The 25554-nt window shown below is 42.7% G+C and overlaps 1 protein-coding gene and 1 long non-coding RNA gene across 5 annotated transcripts; one reads left to right on the top strand and one right to left on the bottom strand.

Moving 5' to 3' along the window:
* Positions 1–1012: 1012 nt before the first annotated feature.
* Positions 1013–25391, top strand: ece1 (endothelin converting enzyme 1). 4 transcript variants are annotated; one of them, XM_061069425.1, is made up of 19 exons: positions 1013–1148; positions 9193–9279; positions 11365–11503; positions 13793–14005; positions 14148–14272; positions 14388–14534; positions 14664–14729; positions 15035–15223; positions 15724–15866; positions 16082–16196; positions 19341–19451; positions 19538–19636; positions 20882–20959; positions 21046–21149; positions 21443–21553; positions 22592–22659; positions 22750–22940; positions 23531–23626; positions 24467–25391. In XM_061069425.1, exons 2-19 carry the CDS (start codon positions 9193–9195, stop codon positions 24641–24643), a joined length of 2259 nt encoding a protein of 752 aa, XP_060925408.1. In that variant the 5' UTR covers positions 1013–1148; the 3' UTR covers positions 24644–25391. The 4 variants fall into 4 exon arrangements, with proteins under 4 accessions (XP_060925408.1, XP_060925406.1, XP_060925407.1 ...); XM_061069423.1 differs by lacking the exon at positions 1013–1148 and adding an exon at positions 4456–4494; XM_061069424.1 differs by lacking the exon at positions 1013–1148 and having other exon boundaries at positions 9136–9279; positions 13817–14005.
* Positions 1051–9069, bottom strand: LOC132999686 (uncharacterized). Its single transcript, XR_009678159.1, has 3 exons — positions 8924–9069; positions 2864–3019; positions 1051–1262 (listed from the first exon to the last, which is right to left on the bottom strand). It is a non-coding gene; the product is annotated as an uncharacterized LOC132999686 (long non-coding RNA).
* Positions 25392–25554: the final 163 nt, after the last annotated feature.

The following is a 25554-nucleotide window of genomic DNA, read 5'->3' as shown; positions in this document are numbered from 1 at the left end:
CCCTCTGAAATAGACAGATTCAAAGTATACAAAAAATATGAAATACAGATCAATCAGTTTATTTATATAACCCACCTTTGCATAACCCAATTTGCCTCGTATAGGGCTTAAGAAAATGTATTATTAATACGAGGAAAAAACGCAAAAAAAACTTCAGGGAGAGTACCTAGAGAGAGGTACTTATCTTGTTTTTCAAGAAATATCTGGAACCAAAGTCTGTTTACCCGTATACATGTGAGTTGTGATGATTGTATACTATATGTATGTGCTGTATTTAGTTTTCTACTTAATTTGTATCTGTATATTGATGTATCTAAGATAAGACAATATAAGATAAGATAAGATATAGATACGATATAATAAGATAGACTTTATTAACCCTGAAGAAATTTCTAGTGCAAGTTTAGAAATAACAATAGAAATGAAAGTGAGTCTAAAACAAAGCTGAAAACTAGATCGCTGTTAAAGGTTCAATGTGTATGATTTAGGTTTACTAGATGTATTGCCACAAATTGAATAGAAATAATACTAGTGATGTTTTGACTAGTGTGTTTCATCTAAATTGTACAAATTGTTGTTTTCTTTACCCTAGAATGTGCCCTTTGTATTTAAATACTTTATATGTATAAATATATCTGGAGTGGATCCTCTCTACGGAGGCCACCATGTTTTTTACAGTAGCTCAAACAGGACAAACTAAACTAAATGTTCATGTTTGGAAGGGGAGGGTGAGCTGAGGGGTATTCAGCTGCAATATGACACTTCACCACTAGATGTCACTAGATATCACCAAAGTCTACACAGTGAACCTTTAATTTAAAAGGACCAACATACGTGCTCCACCTCATATTAAATGGACCAGTGCTCCCATGATGTGCTGAAAACAAACATTTACACTGGAGCAGGTTATTTATTATCTTTATTTAACCATTGATCAAACAGATCTGTGACGCACGCTGTCCCCTCCCACCCAGGGAGACAGGACTTCCGGGTTGTGGGCGGAGAGGGCGTGTCTTCGGTGAACCATCTTGACTGAGCAGCCGCAGCCTCTTTGGTCGCTTGAACCCGCGGATCGAGCACGGTTCCCGGGCAGAAGATCCCCGGAGTCACGGCAGCAGCACCGGAGCTCCCCCGGCAGCAGAGGCAGGGTAAGACCCGGGCTCCTCGCACCCGGACCCCGCACACACATGGGCAGACTCATGGGGGGGGGGACTCATCACATGTGGCGTGTTGTTTACAGTAACGACAACGTGTTGCTTCCCCTGGAAATCACAGAGAAAACGTGTGTTTATTATTTAACAGTCCATTGTTTAACAGCCGTGTGTGAAAGTGTGTGTTTTCACCTCTTCTCTATTAGGAAATTAAATTCTCCTTTTTTTAAATATCATATGCAGTATTTCCCCCCCTCCCTCCCTCCCCCTCCCTCAGGCAGATATAGATATACACACATTTGCATTTTTCGATTTGTTTTTCTTCCACTGACTTGTATCACACAGAAAACGTGTGTTTATTATTTAACAGTGCATTGTTAAACAGTCGTGTGTGAAAGTGTGTGTTTTCACCTCTTCTCTATTAGGAAATTAAATTCTCCTTTTATAAAATATCATATGCAGTATTTCCCATTAATAGCCATTAAAATTTGTATTTAATGGCTGCAGAAACATTAAAAATTGATTAATATTTCCTACGAGGTTTCTGAGGGGAGATAGAGTGAGCAGTAGGTTTTGTTTTTGAGTTGTTTCTCTGAACTCAACTCTCAATGCTTGGTCAAAAATCACACACAAACAAGGGTCCAGTTTATTAATCGTGTAAGGAGAGAGTGGGGGAACAACATGCCAGCTAACTTTATTTATATAGTTCTTACAAACAGAAGTTACATAGAAACTAAAGCAATTTAAATGGAAATTTAAGTGAACTGATTCTTGATATTGGTGAAAGGCTTTTTCCCAGAAACCGAATTACGTTGCTTTCATTTCATGTCGGCTTCCTGTGTGACCCGTTGCGTTTCCTTTTTTATCCAAAGACCAGTTCTCCTTCATGTGTTGTTCCAAAGCAATTAAATTGTTGTTCATGCAGCAATTAAAGCTTTAAACAATCCCAGTGCTGCTAATTCAAAACAGGTTGGCAGAATCCTGTTAAACAGCTTGCTTCAGTCTTTTACTTTTTCTTTTTTTTTACTGCACCAGGCCTGGAACACACAGATCAGCGATCACAGAAGCTGATGATGTTCCCCCGAGCGGCTGATTGATTGGTTTCAATAACATTACAGGGCTCTGGGTTGGTTGCTCTTCGAAGGAGATTGGTTTGCTCTGCAGTTATTCATTACCTCGGTGTGATGGCGAGTGCGCTGCAGGGCGCCATGACAACAGTGGGATCAGGTAATCTCCTGTTATCTGTACCTGGGGCCGGAACCACTCATTGTAAACAAGCTTCCGTGTGCCGCTCATATTAATGCTCACCTCACGCTGGAAGAAAGTCCGAGCTCTTCAAATTACATTCAGGAGATAAAACAATATCAGATTTAATCAACTATATTTTAGATTAGACCTGAGAGATAGAAGACCTGGTTGGGTGGAGATTTGTTTATTGCTCATAAACGTCTGAGCACCTGAAACGTGCCCATGGGAAAATGACTCGGGTTGTTCTATCGATCCAAGAATCCGAAGAATTCCAGAGCTGCAGCCGGCATATTAATAACCATGTGAGGGGGGAAAACGCTTTAAAATAAAGCGCTCACCACTAAAAATATACCAAACTTGTTATGATTCTGGTTAAACTCCCTCAGCTTAGTCGCACAATCCCACTCAAAGCTGATTCCCTGGGAAAGTAGCTTTGTTTTTTTTGTGGTTTGTTAATACTTGACCTTATTATCAGGGTGTTTTCCCCGAAGGAAACATCCCTGAAGCCGCGAAAAATTCCAGTGGTGTCTTGACGTCAGAGGTCAGGAGCTGAAGCCTGGGACAACTCGGTCTTTATCTGTGGCCTTCAGGGAGAAACACGGGGGGTGACTCGACTGGACCTGAAAGATAAAGAGCTGCAGTGACTTGATGTATTCATGAAAGTGCTGCGTTTTGAGCCACCGTCTGAATGTTTGTTTTGCTTCGAACGTGCAGACGAAAGCACAAACCGTCCGCGGCCCTGACCTGGCGTGGGTGGCCAGCGTGCGTCTGTTTGGTAAACAGCCTCGTACCGGGGGATTGAACCTGCGGCGCTGTGCGGTCGCAGCACTTTACCTTCAGCCTACCAAAGCGCTGAATCATGCAAAAGCTCTTTGAACCGTTCCTGTCAAGTCTTGTTGTCGTTGGAGCTCAATGTGGTTATGTTTACATATGACCCGGTGGTATTTCTGGAATGTTTTCCCAGCCTCACTCTTCCTCTGGGATTTACAGAAAAAATAAAAACACCCGTGTGTGGTTGTTACACCTGCAGATGAAGGTGTCTTGGGTCACTGTGTATCTGAGTGTATCAGAGTATCTGAGCGGGAGATGTGCCTTCAGCCACAGAGGTCAAGTCACTTCTCACGCTGGATGTGAGGCTGGGATTGTTTTACGCGTGCAGCCTTTAATTACTGATCCTCTGTGGTCTGAAGCCACATCTATAGAATCGGCATCTGCCCGGATTACCACAGTGGTGTAATGAGCAGCCTTTCTCTGGAGGCGAAATGTGTTTACTGCCAGCTTGCGTCAAACACACAACCGTAAATCATCTGCAGGAGGAGTCTCCTTCCTCCTCCTTCCTCCTCCTCCTCCTTTCCTCCTCCTCCTCCTCCTCGACGGGCCCTTCTATAGATTCTTGTCCTCAGAAATGACCTGTACACTTCACGTATACACGCTTCAGCCAATCCCAAACACAAACATACTCCAGTTATTCCTGGAGGAATGCCCCCCCCCCGCTCCCCGTGCTACATATAATCGTCTGGTTTGCCGGATCGGTGACGCATGTTTGTGGTTTACGGCCTCACTCAAAGGTCGCAGGCCACACGTCGCTTCCAGGAACCGCGGCATGCTGACCCCCCCCTCATACCAGGGGCTCTTCTGTGGGAAGACACCCTCACGCCCTGTAAGACACAATAGGAGGTTCCAGCACCGACCTTGACCACAGCCTCTTAAGTGTGAGAACTGCGGCGTGCTGTGTTTTTTTAAATGGCTCCCAGGTGCCACTACCGGCGCCTTCCAGCAACTGGGAGGGCATCAACAGGAACTCCTCGGTATCAGTCTCAGTTTTTGCAGATGTTACTTGATGAATCAATCGCGCCGCTTCTGTTGCAGTGGGTTGTGGCGTGGATGTGTGTGTTCATGTGTGACTCCAAAGTTTCAGGCTTGCGTCATTTACGAAAAACGGAGACCGTGACTCATTGCGTCAGACATAAAAGTCCATGGGGCCGGATTTTTTCCAAGAAAACGGGTCATTGAGTATCGCCAACAGGAAAGGGAAGGCAGCGTTGGTCTGTGCAATCACATCTGCTCGTCAATGCCAAGGAAGTGTTTGGAAACAGTGAGTGTGTGTGTGTGACGAGGATAACAACATGTTCTGTACTGTCAGATACTGAGATCTGCTGCTCTGCTTTGTGACTGCAACACTCTCGACTCGGTTGTGTCAGCCAGTCTTTGTTGTCTCAGCTGCAACGAGTACAAAACCCTGCAGCTCTGTTTTTTAACGGGCACAAGCAAGTGAGACCTCGTTTTATCTGTTCTGGCTCCAAACCACCGGCTCCTGGTTCATTTGAGGATTTTATTGAGCGGTTTAGTGCCTCTGATTGTTTAACTTTGCACTCACGTGATCACTTGAGGTCTGATCTCTGGGTTCCAAGGTCCAGATTGAAGAATACAGGAGATCCGGCTTTTGCAGTTTCCCCCTAATAGTCCAGGCAAAGTAGCCCATTTTGGAGCCAAAAATAGAAGTAATTGTAAAAGAATTTTTTTCAGCATAGATTATTTCTATGAGGTGTCCAGAACAACATACTAAAAGTCCTAAGAAATCCTAGTTGAGGAAATATGTTTAATTCTCATCAATGTGTGCCCATAAGGCCCGGCAACAATACACCCCAAAAAGACAATTTTTTCCCTTTACTCCTATCAAAATAAAACTTTACACAATGAAAGTAACCATGAAACGTAAAATTTTTTGTATTACAAGTTTCTTTGAAAATTAATTTATGTATGTATTTGTCATACATATGAATGGTGTTTCTGCCTATGCAAATTAGGACATATTCAATAAGTGCGGAGCTCATGTGCTTGTCAAATTCATTTCAAAAGAAACTTGTAATACAAAAAATGTTGCGTTTCATGGTTACTTTCATCGTGTAAAGTTTTATTTTGATAAGAGTAAAGGAAAAAAATAGCCCTTTTGGGGTGTATTGTTGCCGGGCCTTATTGGCACACATTGATGAGAATTAAACATATTTCCTCAACTAGGATTTCTTAGGACTTTTAGCATGTTGTTCTGGACAGCTCATAGAAATGATCTATGCTGAAAAAAATTATTTTACAATTAGTCGGTCGTAAAACGCTACTTTGCCTGGACTATAACTGTGGAACAGTTAAACATCAGGACCTCACCAGCTTCGGTCACTTTTAAAACTCAATTCAAACTCATTTGTCCTCTCTGGCTTTAAAAATGGTCGAGACTTTAATTTGTGTGGTTTCATCACATTTCACAGTTTTATTTATTCAACAATTGGTGAGGGTCATGTTGAAGAAAAAATAGCTCAGGGATAATTATGAGAAGTTTGACACCTTTGTGATGTTAATTCAGTTTGAATACGTCATGTTTTGCTAAACGGAACAGCAGCAAGGTGCATTTTGTGTGTGTGTGTGTTTGTGTAACGAGAACAAGTCAAACATCAATATCAGGCCTTTTGCCTTCAGCCTTCAGATCATTTAAAACCATTTGAGTTCCTGAACATGTCCTTAAAACAATCAGTGTCCTCTCACGTCTCCCCCTCCCCCCCGCTCCGTCTCTGTGTCTCTCTGCATCTTTCATCACTTCACTCGTCCATAAGCTGATAACAACACACCAGCGCAGACAGGGTTCGGGTGCTTGTGTAATGTTTATTGGTTGTTGTGGTGTCGAGTTCCCTCCTGGGCCCTGATTTGTGGCATCTTGTCCTGATAGAAAAACAAGATTTAACAGGAATCAGTCTCCTGCTTTGCCCGGAGTTCTCTGGAATGTTTGTGTTGGGGAACATGATTTTCTCCTCCTCCGAGGGATGTTTATGTGAAACAAGTGGGAAACAAAATAAAGTGCGGATCATGCGACTGGACTGGGCTCCCGGTTGTGTTTATGAGAAACTCTCATCCGTCTCCATTAAGTCAACATCTCTGTTCCGGCCCTGGTTTGTCTTGTGTTGTGATGGATGATAAGATGGAGGCCGGAGAAGAAGAAGAAGAAGAAGAAGAACAGAGCCTGAGATTGTGCAGATAACACAGAGACAGTCCTCGTGTGCTCTTTGAGAATCTGGCTACTCATGTGATGTATTTGTCAAACTCTTACTGAATAGAATCTGTATTTTTCAGATGCCTCTCTTGTTCTGCAGTGTATTGAGCAACCACCCTGGGGTGAGGTATATTTCTGTCTGGCTGACAGGCAGCTGATGTTAATTATTGCCCTCCTCTCAGCGTTGGTGGCGTAGTGTGAGAATCAGATCTAAAGCTGCTGGACCTTTGGTTTAAGGTGGAGCAGTCTGTTTAGTGTTCAGACAATAAAATGCTCTGTGTGTGTCTCAAAGGATTGTTGCCGCGCCAAAGAGGTTCGGTTTCATCTGTGTTTGTCTGTTAATTGACAGGATTACACAGAAACTGCTGCATTTCTCACCGTGAACCTGATATGAAAGATGTTGTGTGGGTCAGGGAACAACCCAAGAAATGTTGCTGCTGATCCAGGATTTTTTCCACTTCCTCTTTCGTTGTGATTTCAGCATTTTGCACTTATTTCTCAGAGAGTAAATCATTCAAAATGCACACGCGTTTAGGAGAGTGAATGCAATTTGGTGCAGATCCAAATAGACATCTGGATCTGGTGAATTAAAAGGTGGTTTCATAAGGAGACTGCTGGGCCTTGGTAGATGTACAGTCTGTCCATTCTACTTTTCCTTAGCGACGAATCTACCAATTAGTTTCTCAGTTTAGCTCTAATTTGTTAAGGCTATGAGTTGTGGTATGTTGGCGACAGTGGCTCAGAATACAGAGTGGGATGTCTGCTAACCAAAAGGTTGGTGCCCCCCCCCCAGTCAGTGTGCCAGAGTGTCCTTAGACAAGAGCCTTAGCTCTAAACTGCCCTGGACGGCTGTGGCAGTGATGTGCACTGTAAAAAAAAACCGTAATATAACAGAACTTTACTTTTTATTTTACAGATTTTTTCTGTATTTTTAAAATACCATTAAATTTACAAAAAGAGACTGTGATTTTACATGTCAAATGTAAAATTTCATGTAAACTTGTTCATGTAAACTTTCTCTATCACATGTGATAGAGAAAGGGATGCACGTAGAAGCACTGTAAATCACTCTGAGTGGTCATAAAGACCAGAGAAGTGTTATATAAAGGCTGACCATTAAGAGAACAAATGGGATTGTGTGTTGTTAAACTATATAAACTGCAATAAATGGTGAAAAAAAGCAGCATAGTCTCACATTTGAGAAATTAAAATCAGCAAACATGTTGTTTTTGAGGGCGGATAATTTGCTTTCAATCGTGCAGTCATGAACAACATCAGGAATGCAGTATGCCTGTAGTCTGCCCTACATATTCTTAATGAATTATACATTTAAAAAATTCTGCTCATCGCTTTTAAAGCCAGTCTTTCACACTACATCACAGACTTGTTCACCTGCTGTGGTTTCATTCACATTCACTTCAACCTGTGAAAGGAGCTCTGCTGGTTATTTACAGATCACAGTTGGTGACAAAGCGTGACTGTGGAGGAATTAACCTGCTGAGATCAGACAGGCAACATCCTTAACTGCATTTTAAATCTTATAAAAAAAATTGTTATCATAAAACATTGATGAATGCTTCACATATGTAACTTAATTTGAGTCCTGTCTGTTTTATTAGCTGATTATCTTCCACTTGTTGTGATTATTTGTTATTTTTCTTCTAGTGAAGCACTGTCCCTTTTGTCAAAGGGCTACAGGAATAAAGTGCATTATAAGTAAGGTACATATCAATTCAGCTGAACTTGTTCACTATATTTTAGCCGTTAAGTTGTAAGTTCCTGTGGCGCGCACACACTTTCTTTTAAATCTTTTAAATCAGGAGAGTGGAGCTGACGGACTCTTCCTGCCTGTAATGAGGAGTAAACGCAGGGTATGGGTGACGTGCGAGTGGCCCTGGGGGGGGGGTTGAGGGGTTAAACGGCACAAGGAGGGACTGTCGTGCCTATCAGGTAACCGTTACCAGGGGCAGCCACCCCAAGCATTTAGTGGGAGGAGGTGTATTTCTCCACGCTCCTCCCCCCGGCTCGACTTATGACCTATAGAAACCACACTGGGTGTAAATCTATACAACTGTTAGGTTCCCTCCCATAACATAACTGAAACCACAATGGGGAATGTACACACTCTCACACACACACACACTCGCGAACACAAAAAAAACACAATCACTCCCACACGCTCAGTCTCGGTCGTGCAAGTCGCTGCAGTCAGTGCTACTTCCTGTTTTTCACTAGTTCCGTCTTCTCCCGAGCCGTGTGTGCACAGACCGGGCTGAGGAGGAAGTCCTGGAGAAAAGTTTGCCTGTTAGAGCCACGGCTCGGGCAGAGAGAGGAGCCACTCAGCGTTTTTTCAGAGGAGGACGTCCAGGATGAGGTTGTTGTCCGTGCTGTGACACTTGCCCGTCCCCCCCACCCCAAAGGGCTATCTGCCATCGGCCATGAGGGATTTCAGAGATGGTGTTGAGGCGAGCAGGGAGAAACATACCTTTGAAAGGAGAGGAGCGACGTGCGTGAGGGGAAGAGCTCCAACCAGACAAACCAGATTCCTCCCCATGGATATCGGAGGGAAGCCCTGCCCAGGAGCCTCGGAGCCTGTCCACGAGTAGCCGTCAAACTGCAAACACTCTCTCTCTCTCTCTCTCGCTCTCCAAAACAAACACCACACACCAGGTGGGGGGGGAGAGTGAGGAGAGGAGAGGGGTTGAAGGAAGGATGGAAGCACTGAGAGAGACTTTTCTCCATGTGACTTTTCAGATGTCAACGTACAAAAGAGCCACGTTGGACGAGGAAGACCTGGTGGACTCCACAGCCGACGACATCTACCCCTCCTCTCCCATGCAGGTAAACATGCACAAAACACCTTGGGCTCCAAATGCACAGAACTTGTAATTCCACATTACTTAGGAAAGAATTGAGGACGCTTTCTCACTGTACGTGTTCCAATGTAAAAATCAACTTAGAAAGATGGTTTTACTGCAGCAGATGATCCTTTTTAACCGGGTTACGCACTCGTCCCTCTCTCTCCTGTGTCTGGAGGAATTTCAAACTGAAGTTCATGTGCTAAGCTAATGCCTCAGGTTGCACTGAGGATGCTGTATAATCTGTATTGACACAGTGTACGCTATGGGATATGAGATGTAAATGACTTACTGAAATTTAGATCTCTGATAAAGGACGGGCCTGACAACCAGGTAAATATCCACGTCAGCATAACGAGATAGATCAGTCACACCGAGCTGCCTTTACGCAGACAGACACTGATTAAATCCTGTTAATCTTAAACCCTTGTGTCGGTTACGATTTAATGAGGATTTAATCAAATTTTAATCCTGAGATTGTAGATTATTTGCTAAAATGGATCATGAGGATTTTGAAACGGAATCCCTTTTGTCAAGCGGCGCAATGTTCACACAGGCCTGTGAACACAAAGCATATCGTATCGTAAGTATTGAGTCACTCCTGGGTTTTCTGTTTCTTACTTCTGGGTTTAAAGATGACTAAGCAGTGTTCTCTGGCCACCCTTTAAAATCTCTTTTAAAGGATTGAATGGTCTTTTATAGACTCTAAGGTGCCTTAAAGTTTTAGGAGGTTGAAGGAAGGAGATGTTTAACTGCAGTCAGATTAATTCCTCCGATGATTTATTGGATCAGAGCTCAGATAAAGAGCTTGAATTCAAGACACTGCCTCGATTCTGCCTTCATCATATCTTAACCATGCTTTGGTGGTAGTTGCAGGTTTCAAGCTCTATTTGAAACCATATAGCAGCTGAAAGAAAATCTACTTCCCAACTTGGACATTTTACCAAATCCCCTAAATGTGTTTGATCCATGAAAATCAGTAAAAAAACATTTCTGCCAATGTTACAGTAAATGATCAAAATAATCAACAATTAAGTGGGTTCTTTCTTGGCCTATGTTGCATCCTTCGGAGTTTCGTGGAAATCCGTCCTGCACTTTTTTGGTAATCCTGCTGAAGAACAAGAAAACTAATGGACAGGGGTGAAAACTTGGCCGGGGAGGTTTCACTAAATTCAAGACGTTTCGCTCCAAACCGACCGAACACACCAAGCTCAACAGATTAAGAAGCCACTGGGGCTCACAGCAGTAAATCTGATCCCTATGCATTCACTCCTCTAGGGTTAATAGACCCCCACAAGATATATGTGAGGTTCGATCTGGCCTTTATTTACACTTTATGTGGTAAGTGGTGCCTGTGAAGGATTTGTGAGCGGCACGCTGGACTAATTCCTTTAGGAAATAAATTACCTTGGAGGCTTTCGCCGAAAGAGAAACCTTCACCAGAAAACATGGAGGAGCGGCGTTTGCTGTTGTGAGGTCGGCTGCACCAATCATTCCATCAACAACAGAAAAAAAAGACCATTCATTTACCATTTACCATTCACAAAGACAGGAAGTTCCTCCAACTTCTAAATTCTTCTTTTGGGAATGTTTCTTAAAACCCTTTTTCTCTGGAGTCGACTGGTTTGGTTTGTTGTCCTCGTTTGACTCTCGCTCGACTTCCTCCTCACTTTATAGGTCAGCCACAAAATCATCAGACACGGTTCAGCAGGATTATTGTGTCGATTTCTCAATCTGGGGCAGTGGGAAACTTCTCTATGACTCTGTGCTGAACCAGAGGAGAGGGAACAATAGGAAAATGCCTCTCAGTGTAGGAGGGTTGAAAAGGTCGCTGAGCTTTGAAACCAAACCTGTCATCAGATCCTGAAAGAAGCTGTTTGAACTCCACACAGTATTTTCCACACTGCATTAGTCCAACACGGTGACATTATTAAGTGTCTATATTTGTGTATCTTAAAGTAGATTTCTAACTCATTTTATGTCTGTTAATCTCTTTAAAATTGTTATATTTGACTTTTTAGATGAAGCGCTTCAAGTTTTTTTTTATATTCTCTATTTGTTTGTGCAGGTGAATCTGCGGAACGGCCGCGGCCCCATGTGTTGTCCGCACCGGACCAAGAGCGAGAAGCGTGTCCTGTTTCTAGTGTGCGTCGTGACCCTGGGCCTTTTCATATCTCTCATCACAACTGGGGTCTTCTACAAACAGAGTGAGTCTGAGGTTCTATTCAAACTTTGTGATGCTGTGGAATACACTGGGAAACTTTTCTGTGAAGTAGGCTGACCAGGTGACTCCTGATTGAGCTCCAGTTCGACCAATTACAAGCTCAACCAAATACACAATTACCTGATTATTTAAGTAGTATTAATATTGAATGTATCACGGTTCCAAATTGCTTCCTTGGCCCGATAACATGTGAAAATTCTAATCCGGAAAAATGAGCAGCTCAGCCGAAATATCAGAATCGGCAACCGCCAAAGTCAGTATCGGTCGAGCTGTAGATCAAACTGCTTTTTTGCTATTTATTCTGATTTCTTTTTATTTATTGAATATGTTGTCAACCAGCTTCCAAGAAACAAGAATAATTGACAATTAAAAAAACTCCCACACACTAAACGGAGGGCTTAAAGAAAGAAGTTCAGCAGTTCCAGAAATATGAGCTTTAGTTTTTTTCTTGCTCAGAGTCGGATGAGAAAAATTATACCAGTCCCATATGTGAAGCTGCAGCCAGGAGAGGGTTAGCTTAGCTTAGCAGAAACAGTAGAAGCAGGGGCAGAAAATTTGCCTCGGGTTTTCCCCACTGTTTAACAAGAGGTGTGTGCTGGACTACTTAATTGCCAGTGAACTACTCTTTGTACACTTTGTGCAGCTGAAACAAACAGAACGTCCTATGTTAATCAGTGAGCATTAGCGGTGTGGATCTTATTATCTTTAAACAGCCAGACTCTTTGTGCCAAGATAAGCTGGTGGTGGCTCCAGCTTCATATTTGCCTTGCAAATATGAAGAGTGATGTTGATCGACTCATCTAAACCGCCTGCGAGAAAACGAATGAGGATTTTTCCTACAATGTCAACTGAGACTTTACATTTTTAGTACTGTTTCCATCATTGGAACTGGTTTTGTAGTGATAAAAGGGATAAAATGTCCCACGAGTGTCTGAAAACAACCAAGTTTCTGTGTGTTATTGTTTGTAATTGTTTTATATATGGATATGTTATAAATCGGGTCAAAATATCAACAAGTAATGAAGGTGATTCCATCAAAACAAGTGTAGTTTGAGCTGAAAGACAAAAGACAAGTTTTAAAAAAGATCTGGAAGCGCTGAGAGGCTTTTAAGTTCAAACAGGACTGAGACAATTAATACAGTATATGCACTGTATTATTTATTTTAAAGCCACACCTTTGGCTAAGCCTGCGAAAAACAACTCTCAATCACTCCCCTGAGCTTGTTCATTATGGAAAAAGTGCTTGTGGATTTACCATCAACGGTCGGGCTTCCTCAGATGCACCATGGGAAACCTAATGCCACTTCCTCCCATTCAGAGCCGCATGTCAGGATCACTCTTTGAAATAATAGAAGGAACAAGGATGATGTCTCCTCCGGGTTCGAATCTCATCACTGCTTGTTTCTGTGTCTCCGTCTTTGTCTCATCGCCTTATATGGGCAGGAGGTGAAAGTCTTTATAGTGAGTCAAATATTAATCGTGAGCCGTTGGCCTGGGATCGCAGCGTCTGCTACGTGACGACCGGTACTTGCACTTCTCTAAACACTGACATTTTTCTAAAGCTGTTCTTGTTCTTCAGCTTTTGTGTTTAGACTTCAAAATATAACAGACCAGCCAGAAAGCCTCCGGTCGTCGCCTCCTGAAGATGATTCTAGAGAGCAAACTAATTATCTATTCTCGCAAATATGTGTTTTTGGAAGCCACATGCAGGCGCAGACACAGGAAGAGGAGCAATGACGTTTATCTGCGCGCCAGGTCAGATGAAAGTGATTAACCTGAAGTCTTCCAGGCTCCTTCACCCTCATCTGTTCATATGTTCTCTATTTATTTATCAGTCGGCAACAGTCAATTTTCTACACGGAGAAATATTCCCTGCAGGTTGTATATCTTGGCTTTTACCGTGTTTGAGGTAATAATTTGTGGATGGTCTGGAAACCTGCATGACTACTTGGACGTCCAAAATGAAATATTCTCTGATTATACACAGTTGTGTTTGGGCTGGAGCAAAGCTGCAGGGCCTTAGAACCACGAACTTCACTCACTGACTGATGAAGTTAAATTCCAACTAAATGTGTCCTTTTCAGAAAAGCACCTTGTAGCTTTCTGGAAAAACTTTGGCAACTTCCCGAAAAAGTCTCTTATTGTCCCTGTAATAATTTCATTTCTCTCTGCAGGTGCACCATTCTGTGTTGACTGACATGTTAATGACTTTTTCATCGGGTTGCTCGGTGGTGGTTAGTGGTAAATTTTGTTTAAATCTACTTTTGCACAGCTCACCCTGGCTTGTGCCTAACAGAGCCGTGCGTTACTGTGGCCAGTACAGTGATGGGAGCCCTGGATCGGTCCGTGGACCCCTGCCATGACTTCTACGACTTTGCCTGTGGGGGCTGGATGAAGAACAACCCCCTCCCCGAGGGCAAGTCCCGCTGGGGACCTTTCAGCAACCTCTGGGAGCACAACATGGTTGTAATGAAGCAATTATTAGGTAAAGGCCATTGTCTGAATCCTGCACCGTGTGCTCTGCTGCTTTCACCCCAGGCAAAAGTAGCAAGATTATGTTTCCAGTGCTGGGGAAACGCCTTGTTTTTCATTCACACCCAATGTATTTTCTATCTTTATTTAATCAGAAAACAAGACAAGGAAAAGTGTGAGTCAGGCTGAGGGAAAGGCCCAGCGATACTATCAGGCCTGCATGAATGAGGCCAAGATCGAGGAATTGGGAGCTAAACCACTACAGGGGCTAATCAGCCAGGTATGCTTACTTCCCAAAGCTGTAAAGAAAAGTCATAATTTCAATCCCCTTTAAATAATGAATTTCCCTGCATGCGGCTGACTCTGAGTGTCTGATTAATCCCTGTCTGTCTTAGATTGGGGGATGGGCCCTGACAGAACCCTGGGACAAGGACAACTTCGATGAAGTTTTGCAAATGGTGTCAGGCAATTACCGGACGTCCCCTTTCTTTACTGTGTTTGTCAGCACCGACTCGAAAAACTCCAACAGTAACATCATCCAGGTGAGCGGGTCAACCAGGGGCATGCTCTATCTTTGTTGAGACCCTGTAACCTGCAGGCCTGGAAACACAGGGATGAGGCAAGAGGCTGTTTGTGAGCTAAAAGTCATTGGATGTTTCTCTTGACTCCAGGTGGATCAGTCCAGCCTGGGACTTCCTTCACGGGATTACTACCTCAACAAAACAGCAAATGAAAAGGTACTGTGCACATTGTTAACAGTGTTACACTAGAAGTTAGACTGACATTAGACTGAGTTGGAGAGCTAATCCAGATGTTCTCTGTAATGAAAATCATATCCAGTGGCTCATTCCTCATTTAGAGAAAGTCTGTAAATATTAAAAGTTAAATATTTCAGCTTCAGGCGGAAAAAGAGAACAAATAACTCTGCATAGTTTCGCTTGTATTTGCATAGTTTAGGATTACTGAATTACATTTTTTATAAACCACTGAAACGACCCTCGTCTTCCCTAACTCGCCCATATCCGCCTCACTTCCTTTGCAGTATCTGTCGGCATACCTCAACTTCCTGGTGGAGTTGGGGGTTCTTCTGGGAGGCACCAGGGAAACGTCTCAGGCAGTGATGACGGAGATTGTGGACTTTGAAACAACTCTGGCCAACATCACAGTCCCTCAGGAGGAGAGGCGTGATGAAGAGCTCATCTACCACAAGATGGAGGCCAAGGATCTGTCGGTGAGTTTCTTAATGAATCCACAGAAATGGCTACACAGCTTTTCTACAAATCATGACTCTTAAGCCGTTTTCAGACATGAACTCTGGGTATTTTATCGGAGTTTGCTGATGTATCGACAAAAGAACAGAAAAACGTCCTTTGGGTGAATCTACATCGACAGTGACGTCTGCTCTTTTCGTCAAAAGCTCTCGATTGCCGTTTTCTTTCAAAGTCGATATATTTGTCGGCATCTTCAACATGTTTTTCATCCTGTCATCCACACGCCCACTTGCTGGCTGTGTATTTTCCGTACATTTTCCTGCAGTATTCTCACATGAGCTCAGCCGGTCATGACGGGATCAACTGACTCAGACATCTGCATTCTCACATAGAGCCCCTCTGCATGTCTGACAGCAGCTTAGTGCCGCTACAGGGGTTGTGGGAAGTCGTATTAGGAAGCTGTACATGTTTGTGTTGAGACCTTTTCCATCGTGTGTGTGTGTTTTGTCTATGTCTGTAGACTCTGGCTCCTGCAGTGAACTGGATGCCGTACCTCAGAGAAGTGTTTTCTCCAGTGCCGCTCAACGACTCGGAGCCCGTGGTTGTTTACGCTAAGGAGTACCTCCAGAAAGTCTCTAAGCTCATAGAGACAACAAATAAAAGGTCAGACGATCAGCCATGCCTCCGAGTTTTTCCATTGACGTGTGAAAAACAGCGAAGCTACCAAATGTGTGTTTACTCTGATTTATAATGACGTAGTAAAACCGGAATGAAGGAGCTACACTTTACACTGTAAACTGTGTATGTACAAGAACAAGCATTCAGGCAGTATTGAAGTAACCAACGGAAAACAAATCAATGTGATATTTTCTTTGCAGCCTCCTCAACAATTACATGATCATGAAGGTGGTGAGGAAGATGGTTTCCATTTTGGACCAAAGGTTCCAGGATGCTGAGCAGCGCTTCCTCGAGGTCATGTACGGAACCAAAAAGGTAAAAGATGAAGATTCAGGCCCTCTTTTTTTTTTTTTTAAACATTGTGATCCAACATGACTCAAATGGATTAAAACACAGGGATGGGATTAAGCAGTGAGAGAAGTAATCCTCTGTTCATGTTTGACCTGCAGGCAGATTCTCATCCTGATAATGTATTTTTAGTTTCCGTTTGCAAACTGCTTGCGAGTATCTCAGTCGCTGCTTTGTTGTTTGTTTTACCATAGATGGTTAATGTTTATTAGAAAATGAGTTGAATAACTCTAAAAAGTCCTTTTAGCCCAGGTACAAGTGGGATTTCAGAGGTCCAGGTCTGTCGGAGGAAGTGGCCCAGAGCCCGACAGCTGGGGTTGCACAGCTTTTCTCCTGAACTCTTGTTCTTTTGTGTGATACTCGGCAGAGGATTCATTTCGGGTGCGAGCAGATAAAGGGAAACTGGCACAAAAAGAGAAGCGGAGCCTTTTCCCCTCCATTCTGACGAGATTTCACAAGAACTGTAAATCATCGGCCAGCGTTTTATGTCGGTTCTCTGCGGAACTTGACTCATTCAACTTCGTGTCAACAATCTGAATTTGATCCGGAGGCTTCAAAGAGAATTTGATTCAGCCAGAGAAACTTAATTTATTGGTGTATTGATATTAATTAATCCAGTGAGAGCAGCTATATAAAGGAATGGAGGGAAACATTACAAACTGACGAGTAATTTAATAAATTCAAAAGAATTTGTACAGATCCTGTCCTTGCACTGTGATTTAAAAAATGGTCCAACTTAAAATTTAAAATATCAGTGCCTGAAACTATAAATTATTACTGTATCACACTATATGTATCACCAACAGTTTATAATATTAGTGAATGAATGATACATTTTTAATTTTGTAATAGTGATACTAGCCGGTATAAATTGTCACCGACATATCGGTATCAGCATATTTGAAGAGAACCGTCTTTTACACAATTAACAATGCCGAAAAGATTTATATTTCATGTTAAGATGATTAAAACAAGTCTTTCTTAGTTTTATATAATTGGTTTGTTTTTATTATTTATAATAACGTTTAAGGTTAAACTATAAAACATCAATAAATCGTTTGTCATGTATGTTAGTGAGTAATTTACATACTCAGGTTTAGTGGTTTTGACAAATACTCCAACAAATAGCTTGCAATAGAATTACATTTTCTGGCATTCAAGATATTAAGGAAAACGTAGGAGCGTCTTTCCAGGAACGGTGACCTGTCTTCTTTAGATAACTCACCGACCTCCTCTGTGAACAGCTCTAATTGGAACGACTCCTCGTAGACCAGTGTGTTTTGGACGGAGATGTTACCGTTGAATTTTTTATTTTCAATGCAGTGAGCAACACTAACAAAACCTAGCTCAGCTGTGCTGTATTGGAGGCAGATGTCTCAAATCCACAGTCAATCCAAACAGTGTGTGCTGCAGGACGCCACCACATCGCAGGTTGTGTAGCGGAGTTTGTACATTTTCTGAATTGACCCTTTAATTAGCAAACGAAGTTGTTTATCCACTAAAACCTGTGAGAAGGGAGAAATGTGTCGACTGCAGCAAGAAAAACTGATTTATTTCTTTGACTGTGGAGGCTCCAGTCACTGCAGCTCTTATCTGAGCAAGATCCTGTTTCCTCTGCCTTGTTTTCCACTGGGTTCAAGCTGTAATAACAAGTCCTTAACTTGCTGTGTGTCTCTTTTGTGTATCTTTTAAACGCGAGAGTGCGAAACTGTCTCTTTTTCCATCTGTGCCTATGTGTCCGAGCACACTTTACAACTTTGAATGCTCAGAATACTCCTCGTTTCCTCACTCCAACCTTGTTCCTCTTTGTCTGCGTTTACATTTAGCTCTTTTTGTCCTTGTCCTTCCCTTCACCTGATAATGACTTTGCCATATATGGACTTTTACGTACCCACGGAAAGTGACAGAGTGGGTTGTACGTGAGATTTGGATTAGTTCAAGATGTGAAATCGTTGTTATAAGATGGAGTCATGTTTGTGTACGTGTTAACTGTATGTTTACATCTTTTCTGCGTTTGAGATTACAAGAAAAGGCTCATGAAAACAGATACAACTTTACGTCCAGAATGATTTATTCGATCCCAAAAATCGTTGATTTTGACTTTTGCTGAATAACAAAACATTTCCCCACATTTATAATCAAATCAAGTACTTTGCTAGTCTTGTTTGGTCTTTGAGGCTCAAGGCTGTGTCACAGAACAGCCCGATAATAAGTTACAGCTCTTCACAAATTAGGATTTTATCTCTTTTTCCCACTGAAATCACTCCTGCGTCGTTCGTCACCTCTTGTCTTCTGTCCTGGTGGTCGTCTCGCTTGCCTGGCTTCAGTTGAGTGTAAATTGACCAGGAGTTGGTCTGTGGCTTGTTCCTGTTGTTGCTTTTTTATCTACCAAAAAAAAAAACAGCACTTGTTCCTTTCGGCAGGAACACTGTGTCTCTCAGGCTGCTGAGGGATAACCGCTCACTGTTGCTTCACAGAGGTCATGAATTTCACAAGATCGCAACTGTTTTCTTTGTCACGTGAATCCTCTGAACAAAGGATCACTGGGATTTCTCAGTCTTCATTGGATTTAGGCCTATTAAAATATCATTCTTTAACAGAGGCAGTTTCATGTATTGTATAAATCACAAAAGCCAAAATCTGACAAAAAAGACCAGTAAACACAAACTAATAAATACTTTGAAATAGAGCAGACGTTTCAAAGAATGGACATAGTTTGTTCTTGTCAAACACAAATGTCGTAGGTTTGTATTTGAATATAGAGCAGGAAGTGAGATCAGATCGCATGTGGTCACAGGAGACACATTCAGGCGGTGTTTTAATGACCGATGTGAACAGACAAACTCAGAGCTGTGCACCTGTGATGTGACTGCTCAGGACACACGTGGAATCCAGGTCTGAACAAGGCCTGTGTCGCTGCTGTTCTCTCCACAAGTCCTGTCCAGTTCATCGGACTTCATGTCATGGTCTTTGTGGGAAATCTAGGATGTGACTTATTGCCGCAGACAACAGGGGTTGAACAAAGTGTGACACACTGAAAAAGCCCACACATTTTAATCAGATTGACGATATCTTGAGGATGTATTCATGTCTTTCGTTCTGATGTTGCAGAGCTGCACTCCTCGCTGGAAGCTGTGCGTCAGCGACACCGACATCGCCCTGGGCTTTGCTCTCGGAGCCATGTTCGTCAAAGACACCTTTGCTGAAGAGAGTAAAGCCATTGTAAGTCCCTCTCTCTCATCGGCCGCCTGCTGCGTGAGATGATGAGCTTTTCTTTCTGACTTTCCTCTTTGTCCTCTGTGCTCCAGGCTGAGGACATGGTCGCAGACATTAAATGGGCGTTTGAGGACAGCCTGAAGGATGTGGGATGGATGGACCCGGAAACAAAGAAAGCAGCCAAAGAAAAGGTGGGTGAAAGATCCTGCGGTGTGTCTCCTGTGTAAGTCACACCTAAGACCTGAGCGTAAGAGAGACAGGGACGCACTCTGAGAGCAGCAACACCAGAAATGACTTTTGATGAAGGGACTGAAGAAAAAAACACTTAATTGTAGAAAATACTGTTTAAGGGACGTCTCTAAAGCTGAATATTTCTAATCGTTAGAAAGAAAGCTACAGACCAAAGCTAGCTGACAGCATGGAACTGTTTTAATAGACCCCTCTTAATAACTGGGACAAGTGTGACGGAGGATCACCAGTCTGTGGGTCCAGGACGACACAGAGAGCAGAGGGAGGAGCCTCAGGTGGGAGGTACAGTTCCTGAGACCTCCTAATTCCCCCTGCGGTCCTCTCCACTGTTCTCAGCCCACATCCCACAGACGGATCCCTCAACCACACCCCGGCCTCTTACCCCTCAGCCTCTGGTTGGGAAAGTGACTGTGGGAAAGTTTGTTGGCTCTTCTCATGCAGAGACCTCCTCCCTGCTGGCCAGAATGACCCCACCTCCACAACTCCACCCACTCTGCCAGCAGAGCCGGTGGAAAGGTGGTGTTACTGATGGAAGTTTGCAGAGACGTGTTCAAGCTCTGGACATTTGTTAGAACTGCTGCAATGAGACTTTATTGACCGTCTCCAGATCATAATTGTCCACACAGGCACCGACAACCTGCACCAAGACACAAACCCAGAAGACTGCGCTGTAGCCGAGTCATGAGTGATAAGAACCAATCAGGAAGAGAGAGAAAGCGTTTCGGTTTTTGTCCCAACTACACCAAACACAGTTTTCTAACAACAACAGGGCCGCCAGCATTTCCAAATTTGTATGTTTCAGGCACTCAAAAGCTCCAAAATAGCGTGGACGTTTTTTTTTTATTATTTAGCATTCCTCTTCGTTATTATTTGTATTAGTTTTTAAGCAAAGAAAACATGGGCCTGATAGAAGACTAATCAAAATGCTGAAAGGCAGCACATTGGGTTATCCTAAAATTATTCCATGCCTGAGTTGTGCCATTTAAATGATCAATTCCTGACATTTTGAATGGCTGTGACAGATCATAGAGACAAGGAAAGACAAAACCTTCTTAGAAAGAGAATAGACTCAACCAAGACCTGCATGCAGAATTCACACAGCCAGTAAAGAATACAAGTACAATACAGCACTGCCACCTGGTGTGAAAATGTGTCTTTTACAGTTTTTCAAATGTTCTCCTTCACAGGCAGACGCAATCTACAACATGGTGGGATATCCAGACTTCATCATGAACGCCACGAAGCTGGACCAAGTGTTCAATGATGTAGGTAAACGTGGAACCGTGTGGTGTGTCACTTTTATTTGCTCTCCTAATAAAAACCCTGACTATTTCTATCCTCTCCCTTTCAGTTTGAGGTGGTGTCAGATCTGTACTTCCAAAATGTCATGCAGTACTACAACTTCTCAGCCCGAGTAACGGCCGACCAGCTGAGGAAAACCCCCAACAGAAACCAGTGAGTGGCCCGTCCTGCCAGGAAGGAGGTCGCACGCTCGGCCCGGGAGACACATTCTCATTATACTGACTCAGCAGAGCGCCGCTTCCATCCACAAATGTTCCCAGGCAACCGACTTCTGTCCGCTGAACTGGTCCTGGTCTCTAATGAGGCTGTGGGGGAGGGAGTGGGCCCCGATGCCCTCCAAACTGATCTGTTGTCAGTCTGGCACACTAGACCAGGCACAATCAATATTCTTAATTTGTAGTGACCTTGTTGTGCGCCTCATGTTGTGGCTCTGTCCCTGTCTGCAGGTGGAGCATGACCCCGCCGACTGTGAACGCATATTACAACCCGACCAAGAACGAGATGGTTCTGCCTGCAGGAATTCTCCGGGCTCCGTTCTACAGCCCGTCCTGGCCCAAGTAGGTCTTGATATGAAACATCATCGACACGCCCACTCGCTCGCTGTGGATTTTATGGACATTTTCCTGCTGTATTTTCACATTTGTTCATTCAGACATTTTAATAAGAGGCTGGCAGGAAAACTTGATTTGCGTTCTCACACTCGGTCCCTCAAGAAAATCTCAGACAGTTTGTAGTCCAGGCAAAGTAGCCCATTTTGGAGCCAAAAATAGAAGTAATTGTAAAAGAATTTTGTAAAAGCATAGATTATTTCTATGAGGTGTCCAGAACAACATACTAAAAGTCCTAAGAAATCCTAGTTGAGGAAATATGTTTAATTCTCATCAATGTGTGCCAATAAGGCCTGGCAACTATACACCCCAAAAAGACTATTTTTTTCCTTTACTCCTATCAAAATGAAACTTTACACAATGAAAGTAACCATGAAAGGTAACATTTTTTGTATTACAAGTTTCTTTGAAAATGAATTTATGTATGTATTTGTAATACATATGAATGGTGTTTGCCTATGCAAATTAGGACATATTCAATAAGTGTGGAGCTCATGTGCTTGTCAAATTCATTTTGAAAAGAAACTTGTAATACAAAAAATGTTACGTTTCATGGTTACTTTCATTGTGTAAAGTTTTATTTTGATAGGAGTAAAGGAAAAAAATAGTCTTTTTGGGGTGTATTGTTGCCGGGCCTTATTGGCACACATTGATGAGAATTAAACATATTTCCTCAACTAGGATTTCTTAGGACTTTTAGTATGTTGTTCTGGACACCTCATAGAAATTATCTATGCTGAAAAAAATTCTTTTACAATTAGTCGGTCGTAAAACGCTACTTTGCCTGGACTATTGGTGCATGTCTGAAAGCAGCTTATGTGACATTCAGATGTGCTGGTTGCTTCCAGTTTCTATGCTAAGCTAAAGTAACCTGCTGCAGCTTCATATTGAGTCTCAGTCTGTATCAGTTATCTTATCTCACTCATCTGCTTTTACAAACTTGCAGTCTTAAGACCAGATATCACAGATGTCTCCTTTGTTATCCAGGGCTCTTAACTTTGGTGGAATAGGTGTCGTCATGGGACATGAGCTGACGCATGCTTTTGATGACCAAGGTTGGTACTTTCTAATATTATTCTAAAATAAATGTAATGACATAAAATTGGCAGAGATCAGAGTTACATGCCACTGTGCCCTTCAAACAGGGAGGGAATACGACAAGGATGGGAACCTGCGTCCCTGGTGGAAGAACTCCTCTGTGGAGGCGTTCAAGAAGCAGACCCAGTGCATGGTGGAGCAGTACGGAAACTACACCATCAACAAGGAGCCTCTGAATGGAAAACAAACCCTGGGAGAGAACATCGCTGACAACGGTGGACTCAAAGCTGCCTACAAGGTCTGAAGTCCAGGAAGTAGAATTCACCTTGAATGTTGTCTGTGTTACATACAGAAAAAATACGGCTTTTTGTCACTGATGTGTAAAAACAACTAAATGCTAGTGCACGATAGCATTTTGATATAAATGGACATTTTATAGCATTACCTCTTTGTCACCTAAGGCAACTTTGTCCCACTTTTTACGAGGTCATGAAACTATCGTGACCTCTCGGATTAACCCCCCCGCTCCGGTTTATTTGTCAAGGCTGTTGTGTGTCGCCTACATGAATCTGTATTGGAAAAAGCAGGTTGTCTGGTTTACAGTGAAGCCTGGAAATGCAACAGGTGGTTACGAGTGGCCTTGTCAGCCTCTGGTTACTTCTTCACATAGACACATTCTTTCCATCTATTGAAAGGTCATGAGCTAGAAAGCAGATGAGCGAATCATATGCAAGTAAAAGCGTCGCACATTAAATGGTGCATGTAAATCTGTCGAGGACCTAAAGTGATTTTGAATGTATTCTTTGGTTTATGTGACTGTATAGTTTTCCATGTGCTGAGCAAAAGATTGATGGCATGTGTGTAACATGAGAATTTGCTTCTTGGAAGGCTTATGTGAACTGGGTCGAAAAGAACGGAGAGGAGGCCACGCTGCCCGCCCTGGGGATGACCAACCATCAGCTGTTTTTCGTAGGATTTGCACAGGTTTGTACCAATCAAGGTATTTTCTACAATTCTACTGTAGACATGCTCATACTACAACTGTACTTACAATATCACCAAGGCTCCTCTAGACATGTTGTGAAACATGACTATTTTTGCTATACTATCTGAAGTGCAACAAAAATTCAGAATTTGAATTACGCCCCCTCAGCTTCGCTCACCTCCAAAAAGATTTTAAGATTTTCTGAACAGAAAGTGTCTTCTACTTCATTATCTGATCTGGATATAAATGTGCTTTTAGAACACTGGAAACCCAATAGATAGTCGCAGAAAGCAGGGGAACCATTGTCAAACAGCTGTGTAGTTTAGTAGTGTACATATTGTGATCTTTTTTATTGTGCTTCGGCACTGTTACTTAAATTCTGTTTTCTCTTATTTGCTGTAACAAGTGAATTTCCCCGTTGTGTGGATAAAATAAAGTAATCTAATCTAATCTAATTATAAAGTCCATTCTCTGTGTCGTTGTGCTGAATCCTTGTGCAAGAAGCACACGGGACTGTGAATGACTCTAAACTAACTGTTGTTTGCAAAATCCTCATGCTCCTGTGCACACATATTAAACTGTGGATTTAAGGTCAACAAGGGAGTGTGAAAGCGGCGTTCTAGTGTCAAAACGTTGCGCATAAATCACTCTGCACATTGAGGCTCAAGCGTCACAGTAAAGTAACAGAATAGAAAATAAGCCGAAATGACTGTATCTTCCAGGAAGTTTTCTAATTAAAATGTCAGATTCCAGGCCAGTGTCTCAACTCTCTCTATAATTCTCAGTAGAAATCAACAGAAGATAATGTTCTCATGTGTTTATTGGTTGTCACGCTGCAGGTCTGGTGCGCCGTCAGGACACCGGAGAGCTCACACGAGGGCTTGATCACCGATCCGCACAGTCCGTCAAGATTCCGAGTCATCGGCACCGTCTCCAACTCACACGAGTTCTCAAAGCACTTTGGCTGCAAATCCAATGCTCCCATGAACCCTCAACACAAGTGTGAGCTCTGGTGATACGTCACCGCTTGCTGCTGTTTATCACCGAGGAGTGAACAGACGTTTGTGGGGGAGAACAGCTATTTGAATAGCTTGATACTGACAAAGTCTCTCTGGACAAGGAGCACGAGAACCACTGAAACTCCTGCTGTTGTTGCCACTATGAGGCTCCTTATCTGCACACACTGTGCCTGCTCTGTACGGAGGATTTCAATCTTCGATGCTTCTCCTCAAGCACTGCTTGTATAGCAAACCGCTCTCCATGACTTCTGAAATCTGATCTGGATATAAATGTGCTTTTAGAACACTGGAAACCCAATAGATAGTCGCAGAAAGCAGGGGAACCACTGTCAAACAGCTTGTTTGTCACATAGTGACGAATGAGCAAGGTGACGTTTCTTTCACTTGTTACTTGTCACTACGCTCGGATCTGCTACGGTTTTATTGTTATTGTATTTTAGTTATGGCGATATTCTTTACGTGACAGTGAACCAGGAAGCTGCAAGATTTTTATATCTGGTGGAAGATGAAAATCTGGTTCACACCCGGTTTTTAAAGATTTAAAGGCGTTCATTAAGTAATGTTTTTTAAATACATTTTAACAGCGCATCAACAGTTTGTCTTTGAATCTTTGTAATATTTCATGTTGCACAATCTGGTCAAATTTTATAGAGATTAATTCAGAACTTGGTCATGTAGACTAAGCCATAGCCATGTTTTTATGAGTCAAATATTATTTTGTATAATAAAACCAGTTTTAAAACATCTTTGCCTTGTGTCTACAGTTTGTTCAATTGTTTGAAATCTCTTTCTGACACACAAACATATCTTTGGTTCATATGACGTCTGTGAAAAACAAATAAAACTGACTGTTCTTCACCGGAGAGCAAACAATAGGTCAGGAGCAAATGCCTCTGCCCCCCTGATCT

This window comes from Limanda limanda, chromosome 4, assembly GCF_963576545.1.
Source record: "Limanda limanda chromosome 4, fLimLim1.1, whole genome shotgun sequence".
Lineage (NCBI taxonomy): Eukaryota > Metazoa > Chordata > Actinopteri > Pleuronectiformes > Pleuronectidae > Limanda > Limanda limanda.
This window is presented reverse-complemented; position numbering and strand designations above follow the sequence as displayed.